Consider the following 9,051-nt stretch of genomic DNA (forward strand, 5'->3'; position numbering starts at 1 on the left):
CTTGACTTATTTTAGGGATTCATTTTAGCCTCAAAGGTCCATAAAAATATCAATTTAGTTTTCAAACTCTTTCAATAAAGGCTAAAATAATCCTCTCTAGGGACTATTTCGGCCCATATTAAAAATGTATGGGGAGTAATTTAGCCATTTTATAGACTTTGGGATTAAAATGATCTCATGTAAATAATTAGGGGACTATTTTGACATTTTACTCTCTATATATGATATAACGTAATGCTGAGATATCAAATAATTAGTTCCGCTGCTCTCTCTCCTGAAAAGTTTTCTGCTTTTCAGCACTTGCAAATATTAAACAGCCATTAATTTGATATGACCTACTCTAAGTTACTTTCATACGGCATATTTGAGGAACTTGAGCCTGCCATCTTTCATGTTACAGCTCATAAATTGTTTAATAGATCTATCTTTATCATCTATTACCAGGGTGTAAATATTTTTCGCTTCGCAAACCGTATTCCTCTTCTCTTTGAGCAAGGTGCTGATGTTGTCACAAGGACTGCTTTAAAAAGAATCAAGTTTGTTCTTCTGCTCTTTTTACAATAAGCGTTTTTTTAGTATAGAATTTTCATTCTGCTAATGTTGATTATTTGCTTTGTTCAGTTGGAATAGCTATAAGATTAATCAAGTGCAGGATAAAATAGGAGTATTTGTAAGCATAGTAAGCACAAAAATACCCTTCAAAGGAACCGGGAAGGAATATATTGGTGATGATATCACTGAAATTTCTTCTGCTGTGAAGGTAACTGAGATTTCTGCTGCTGCTGCTGCTGCTGTTAAGGTTTCTGAATTTGCTTAATGAATTATTAAAGCTTACATGCTGTGCATGCAGTCTTCCATTCAGCAGTGTTGTAATCAACTTAAATCCAAGATTGTTAAGAAACTTCAGGCTCGGGAACGGCAAGATCGGAAACGGAATTTAACCAGGTTAGAGAAATTTAAATTTTTCTATTTTGAAATTCTTTAACTAATACATAATCATTCAAAAACAAATGAAAGAGTTGTTATAAATTTAAAAAAAAAATTAAATTAAACAAATGATAAAATTATTTTAATTCAACTTGTTCATGCCATTTATAAACATTCTTTTTTCTATTACTCTTACACAAAAAATTAAACTTGAAAAGTTAATTTAAGACAACAATAAGCTATAGAAGCCAAAGAGTACTAATACTATTAAAATATAGTCAACACAACGTAAAGAAAACAAAATGCTAACGAGATATATAATAAATCAATATAAAAGATTTTCTAGTTTAGTTTTTCAATAAGATCTTTCATGATAATTTAAAACATCTAATGCACCTCATTATATCAGTTACACATCTATATCATTTTATATATAAATACAACAATCACATTAGAACTGTCTAAAAATATATCAATTGAGATACATAAATATCAATAATCTTTTTCATTTACGTGCACAGGTATCTTAGCGTTGCATGAGAGTGAATTCCAACACAATCAATATGCATAAACAAACATATTTTATGGCCAATATCATTCTTATGTTCATCTCCTTCCATATAATATAATCTATATATTTTTGAGTAATATGTCATAGTGATTACTATAAGAGGACAAAATTCATTATGGTATGACTAATTAATAGAAGAACATATAAATCAGAATAAAATTCACACAATTTAATTTAATAGTGTCAGTAAAAGGTCGAGAAGAAACAAAGAACTACCATAAATTAATAGTAAAAGTATTATCTATCAATTAGCTGAAAATCTAGCCTTTTATTTTGACCTTGTCTCCTTGAGCTTGGCACCTACAATAAAGTGTTCATAATAATTTATTCTATGTTTAGTTGGTCTTTTTATGCATATACCCACATTTAATTCTTTAAATCAATATATATCAATCAAAACACAAATCATAGTATCTCTGTTATTATTTTTTTGTTTATCTAAATTTCACTTTATTTAATTAATACTTATAATAATTTTTAATTCAAATTTAATATACTGTTCTAGTGAGATTTATTAATGTTTTAAATTTTTTTTACTTTTATTGTATTCTCTTTATTTAATACATACTATTTTAATCAAAATTCTAATTCTAAATTCATAATTAATATTTTCTAACAATATTTTTAACTTTTAATAAATAAAATAGTTATTCATTTTATTATTAATTTCATAGTTATTGTTATTGAACATTTATTTCCATCTTAATTTGATTAATTTTCTTACTTGTTATTATTATTATTATTATTTATTATTATTAATTGTTGGTTGCTGTTTTTTTTTTTATTATACAAAAATTTTAAATAAACATGTTTATAAGTATAAATCAAATACTTAAAAAGAAATTTATCTAAAATTACCTCAGTATAATCGACTTGCCCCAAAACTCATCCCTACCGTCTCCCTAAAATTGCTTGCGCTTCTGCCGGAGTCGAATCGGCGCTCCGAAACCTGCAGGAAACTCACACGCGTCGATCTATCATGTGCTGCTCTTCTTCTTCCTCTTTTGGCTCGTTCAGTGTTTTGGTTCTTCGTTCTCCACCCGACGGATGCTGGTGCTCTCGAGTTGAACCCCCTAGCTTCTTCGCTCGAGCGTTCGCACGGCATCACCGCATCTTCTTCCCCCCTCGAGCCCCACGACAAAGCCCCTCTGTATTTTTGTTCGTCTTCTTCGATTAAACTCGGCTTCTCTCTCTCTCGCCAATCGACCTTCGCGCTCTCTTTTTCTCTATCTCGAGCACAAGAGGTCCTTACCCCTTCCAATCTCTCTATCAGCTTAGACCTCATCTTCCTTCCCCCCGTCTCTATTTAATTATTGCACTAACAACTTTGTAATGCAGGTACATACCTGACGCTTTTTAATTTTTTTTTTTTACTTTTATTGTATTTTCTTTATTTAATACATACTATTTTAATCAAAATTCTAATTCTAAATTCATAATTAATATTTATTAACAATATTTTAAACTTTTAATAAATAAAATAATTATTCATTTTATTATTAATTTCATAGTTATTGTTATTGAACATTTATTTCCATCTTAATTTGATTAATTTTCTTACTTATTATTATTATTATTATTAATTGTTGGTTGCTGTTTGTTTTCTTTTATTATACAAAAATTTTAAATAAATATGTTTATTAGTATAAATAAAAAATTTAGGATTTAAATATGGAATTACTTTAAGAAATTTATCTAAAATTACCTCCTCGTGCCATCAACTTGCCCCAAAACGCTAAAAATTATTCCATACGGATCGGACACCGCAGTGTCCGACCTGATTTACGGGTCAGGATGTATTTCGGTGGGCTCTAACTAATTTTTTTTTTAAAAAAAATTGTAATAATATTGACGTCAGGATCGGACACCATGCAATAATTTCTCCCAAAACGCATCCCTACCGTCTCTCGGAGTCGAATCGGCGCTCCCAAACCTGCAGGAAACTCACGCGTCGATCTATCACGATCACGTGCTGTTCTTAACTTTGCACGAGATCCCGCCTTCTTCTTCGCTTGAGCGTTTGCACGGCATCATCTTCTTGCCCCCTCGAGCCCTCGACAATGCCCTTTTGTAATTTACTTCATCTTCTTCGATTAAACTCGGCTTCTATCTCTCGCCAATCGATTTTCATGCTCTCTTCTTCTCTATCTCGAGCACAAGAGGTCCTCCCCCCTCCCAATCTCTTCATCTGCTTAGACCCCATCTTCCTTCCCCCGTCTCTATTCAATTATTACACTAACAACTTTGTAATGCAGGTACATACCTGACGCTTCTAGAGCTGTATTTCAAGTCCTTGAAGAAATAGCGCGTGATAACGAACATAAGCGTCAGCGCTACGATGAAAAGGATGCTGAACTTCTAGAAAAAGTAGCATCCGAAGAAGTAACAGAAAAAACTCTCAGAGATAATCTAACCCAGCATATTGAGCAGGTTGCCTCTCAAATCTGATGGATTTCTAATCTAGCCATTTTTTTTTTTAATGTTAGGCAAATTCTATAGTTCTCTTTCTCCATGCAATTCGTTTCCTTTATCTTTTAAAAGATTCAAGCGGCAGATTGTTTAGTTTAGCTTTGTAATCGCATCAGGTGGATTATGAGATGGCATTAGAGTATGCAACACAGAGTGGAGTAAGCGAGGAACCTCGAGAAGATATTCATTTGAGTGCGCTCGAGAACTTGCGAGATTTCATCGACTTCCGCAGCCCGGTATTTGTTCTCAGATTAATTCCATAGGTAAATTCATGATTCTATTTTTTAAGTTTATTAATGCGTTCTTGTTTAGCTTTTTCCAAAAAGAATAACTCTCTAGTGTTCATCATCATTTCATTTGTAAAATAGGACCTGCTGAAAGTTCAGCAGGGAAATTGGATCTAGTTAGAGATGTTTGTAGATTGAATAAGATTAGAAATGAAAATGGTTTACAATATCATAGTTGACAATTATATAAAACGTTCTGCACTGATTGTAATGTTTTATATTCAACTTCTATAAAAAAAAATGGAGAATGTGGATTCCTAAACCTGATTTTAGATTTGTTGGGATAAAATTTATAAACGTAATGATGATTGCTTTATATGATTAAAGTGAATTTAGGCTTTTTTATGTTTTTGGCTGTGGAGTGTTTCACAGCATTTTAAGAATTTTTTTCACATATATTTACTTTTTGAGAAATTCTGTGCATGCCACCCAAGTTTTATGTATTTACATTTCTAACACCTAAAGTTTGATATTTACATTTATAACAGTTTAGTGTTATAAAACTATGCATGAGAAGGTGTATTTCATTTTTAAAAAATAAGTGCTAATGATATTTTTGGTGTAAGTATTAAACATTTGAGTGTTATGCATGTAAATATGAAATTTTAGGTGTATTGTTTTGTAATTACTTATAATGAAATATGAAAATTTGTCTTTTAAAACATATTTTGTATATAGACAAATGAATGAGCCTTTAATAGAATGATATGATCGTATTTGAAATAAAACCTCATTAGTATTCAAAAATTGGCTCTAAATAGGAGATATATTGAGAGGATACTGGCACGACCTAACCCAGGAGCTTGGAGTTAACCAAGATAGGAACAGACAGTCGAACAATATCAACATAAGAATTTAATAGTAATAATAGTCCACAATAATATCTAACTATTAGAATATTAATTGCTATTATTAGTTGTTATTAATTCCTGTTATTATTCTGAGCTATTAGCTTGATTTCTTTATTATTGTTTTCCTTTTTCTACTATATCGTGTTTTTATTTATTTACTTACCGGTGGATCCTTAATGGGTTTATATATCTCTTTTTGTATCAATAAGAATTATCTTGTTTTTATTCTAATATGGTATCAGAGACATGATTCGAAACCTTGAAGTTGCCGTCCTAGCTGCCGTTCTACCTTATCTCTTTTTCTATCGTTGGCCAAATCAGCCTCTTGGCATGCCTCCAGCGCGACCCTGTCAACTGCACTTTGCTTCCCTTGAAAGCTCACGCCAACCATCTCGCAGTCCATAGCCAAAACTTCCGTGAAGCTGCAGTCATTGTTTAATAAGGATGTCGCTTTACTCTATTCTTTGAAGTAAAAATAAAGCCTTACGCATCGCATTGCACTTTTCGCTTTGATAACACTGGTTTGAGTGCATCTCCGCTCCTCGTCTACCTTTGTACAAGGGTACTATTCACACACATGATGCGGCTGGCCCGCTTCTCCTCTTTGATTGCTCGGCACACCCTCACTGTCAGCTTCGTTTCTCGTCTCTCGCATCTCCTTCAATATAAACAACTCCCTTTGTCTTTTCTCTTTCCTTCACACAGGATGCACAGAGCGACCTCTCCACTTTTCTCCGCTCATCTTGTGCATGCAACTATGTTGTCGCTCGCCTCTTGGTTCCCTCTCACTGTACTCTTGACTTTCTCTTTCTCTCGCTCATTTTCTTTCCTTCTCCTACAAACAAGGAGCAAAGACACACTTGAGCAACGTTGTTGCTCCCCTGTTGGTTCCATCTCGCTCTACTCCTCTCGACTTCCTCTCTTGCTCTGTGTCTCTTTCTTTCCCTTCTTTGATTTGAAGGAGACTAAATTATTCATCTTCTTAAGATGAAACCGTCCAGACGGTTTTGTTCTCATTCAAACCAACCTATCAATACATTTTTTTTTTAATTTTCCCACAGTTATTACAGATAGAGGGCCTAAGCCTTCGAATCTCCTAATTACTCTTTAAGAATTTCACATAATTCCCGTTAGCAGCCTGGTTGGTATTTCTTCCTGAATAAACTGTGAGTTGTGCTCTGTTTGAGCTCTCTTATATTCTTTAATGGCTTCAAGCTGCAGAAAAAGGAAACATTTTTATTGATTGCCCAAGGAACTTTAAGAGGGAAACATAATGCATCAGGAAATTTGATGCTCTTGAATCATGACTCCCTAGCAGATATTTCCTTTTTACTAAATGTTTCATGGAATCCGGATTCACCAGGAACACCAAATGATATTAGTAATATAAATATATCTTTAGTTCAATTTTTACATTCTTCATGCTCTTTTGTACTTGAGAGAGAGCATTGATATGGAACATAGGAACACTGACATGTTGCAACATGAATATAACATGTTATAATACATCCATGATATATATATATATATATATATATATAGTGGCTTGTTGGTTGGCAGCTTCGGCGTAAGCCCACTCAGTCCCGGATTCAAATTCATTTGGGTCGAATTAGCCCATATGGGGTGGACAAAACCATATTGCCGTCCATCTTTTGTCGTTAGGTGATACTTTGCTCGCAAGTTTGATTATTAAAAGCAAAGATAGAGCAAAAGCGGGAGGGAGAGAATTCAGTGATTTATTATTGCTGATAAGAGAACTTGAGACAATAAGCTGTCGTTGTCACTTAAACTCTCTCTCTAAGCCCCAATTTATAGGCAAGGTTATATCCAAAACTTATTAGAAATTACATTAAAGGTGAATTCATGAATTACAAAATATGTCCTAATAAAGGTTTACTATGAAATAATAGTTATTCTAATTATATTCATTTATTTACATTTAATATGTATCAAGTGTTTCCAAATAAGGGGCAAACTCACCTAAAGCTGTTGATCGACCTCATTTTGGTTGATCGAGTTTTCGGTGATTTATTGTATTGAAGGCATCGGATGAGTGTGCTTAATTGGCTTTTGGGCCCGAGTAAGTTGTTAAATGTTTCGAGCACTTCATCAGGCTTCATTGATAGATCGACTCGTATCCTTCAATTGGTACAGCATCTTTTAGATGATGGCATGACCTTTGATGCTTACTCATCAAGCTACTTTGATCTGACTGACTCATGTGACCCCAACCTCTCCTAGTTGGCTGTGTTGACTTGTCTCATGTGCTCGGATTGGGCGATCTGAGGTATGTATTTAGTTCTGTAATTTTAATATCTTTTTTGAATGGTTGATGGGCAAACAAACTAATATTATTGATGTTAATTTGGCCTATTTAATATCCAAAACTGTGCTGATCAAAAATGTCAGATGAATATATTGAATAGAGTGTCTTTGTATCTTTTCCTATTTGAAGAATGTTTCTAGTCTTCCCTTTTTCCTTTCTTTGGAGTGGAATTCATGCTCTAAATTAAATATAAAATATGACTGTATTAAGGCAGTCATCTGCTCTAGGGTAGGGGTGTTAATAAATGATCTGACATGACATGATAATTTTATACAACCAAACTCCAAAACTTCAAGTTCGTGTTGACCCGATCGACTTTTGATTTGAGTTGAGTTAAAAGTTCTGACCCTTTTAATTTTTAAGTTGAGTTTGGTTTGACCCGCTAACCCATATCATTTCTCAATATCTTAATTTCTTTCCATCAATTTGTTCGATGGGTCATTTGGGTTGTGGGATCGGTTAGTCAAGTTATCGGTGTGGAGTTTATTATGTCGGGCTTTTCGAGCCGTTTAATAAATGGGTTGGGTTTGGATTATGCATATTCTAGTAGAATCACATTTGGTTATGGACAAATCCAAAAAGAAATTTGTTTGTTTTTAACCAATTAAAAATAAAAAAAATATGTAAATAGAATATTAAAAAAAATATTTATAAAATAAAACAAAAAGAATAAAAACAACTGGGCAATGACCATATGATCCGCCTACCTGATCAATTTATGCCCTATAAATAACAAGGGGTATTTACATACATACCACACAATTCATGTCTGTACATATCTAACACCTAAGTTTTATCTTTGCATTTATACCATCTAATGATTTCATGTCGCATAAAAATATCATAATTTTAACTTCGAAACAGTGAATTGTACATTTTAATGCATAGTTAAGTTGGCGCGTGTCAAAATTGAAGTTTAGGTATTTGATATGTAAATACATAGGAAGTGAGTGGCTCTAGATTTTCTCTTTTTCTTCTTCACATCTTTAATAAAGATAAGGGGTCTATTTATATAGTCTTATGGGAATAGGCATTTTAATCTTTTGGCTCATAAATTGCATAACGACATGATCGGATGGTCCTTGCCGATCCCCCTGAATAATAGACAGATTTTTAATGATTTGAATGCTTTAATGATCTTAAAATTTAGCAATCTTCAATTCGTTGAATTTCTCCGAATTCATTTGATCATTCAATTGACGACACCTCAGCCATGAAATTTTTTTTAATAGCGGGTGAAGTAGATCCGGATTGAACCATTTATGGTATTGTTGGATTCATCTTTTGTCTAAACTTGCTAGAATCAAGGCCCAGATGATCATAAATTTGAATCAATAAGATTCCCTATAAAAAATAAAATTTTAATGATACATCAATTACAATGATTAAAAATTAGATAAAATAAGGGATTAAAACTAATTTTTTAGAAGAAAATGTTATTTCATTTAAAAAAAAATCAAAAAAATAAGAGAACGTGTCAATAATTTTTGAAAGATAATAGCTATTTATTAATTGCAACTGAATCGGAGGAATCTCAGAACAATTAAAGCCGAACAGAATAGGAGTTTAGGGTATTGCACATTAATTATTTTCCTAATTTCACTTTCAGCTCATGTAAAT

General features: G+C 32.7%; 1 protein-coding gene across 1 annotated transcript in view; it reads left to right on the forward strand.

The window, feature by feature from the left end:
- Nucleotides 1-7,502, forward strand: part of LOC110020955 (DNA topoisomerase 6 subunit B) — a 35,681-nt gene extending 28,179 nt beyond the window's left edge. The window contains exons 15-20 of the mRNA XM_020719265.1: nucleotides 445-536; nucleotides 622-760; nucleotides 851-945; nucleotides 3,754-3,928; nucleotides 4,084-4,230; nucleotides 7,219-7,502. Of these exons, the coding sequence (XP_020574924.1) occupies nucleotides 445-536; nucleotides 622-760; nucleotides 851-945; nucleotides 3,754-3,928; nucleotides 4,084-4,230 (648 nt within the window). The 3' untranslated portion in view covers nucleotides 7,219-7,502. The remainder of the gene's footprint in view (nucleotides 1-444; nucleotides 537-621; nucleotides 761-850; nucleotides 946-3,753; nucleotides 3,929-4,083; nucleotides 4,231-7,218) is intronic.
- The last annotated feature ends 1,549 nt before the right edge of the window (nucleotides 7,503-9,051 follow it).

Source organism: Phalaenopsis equestris, unplaced genomic scaffold, assembly GCF_001263595.1.
Source record: "Phalaenopsis equestris unplaced genomic scaffold, ASM126359v1 Scaffold000002, whole genome shotgun sequence".
In the NCBI taxonomy this organism is placed as follows: Eukaryota; Viridiplantae; Streptophyta; class Magnoliopsida; order Asparagales; family Orchidaceae; genus Phalaenopsis; species Phalaenopsis equestris.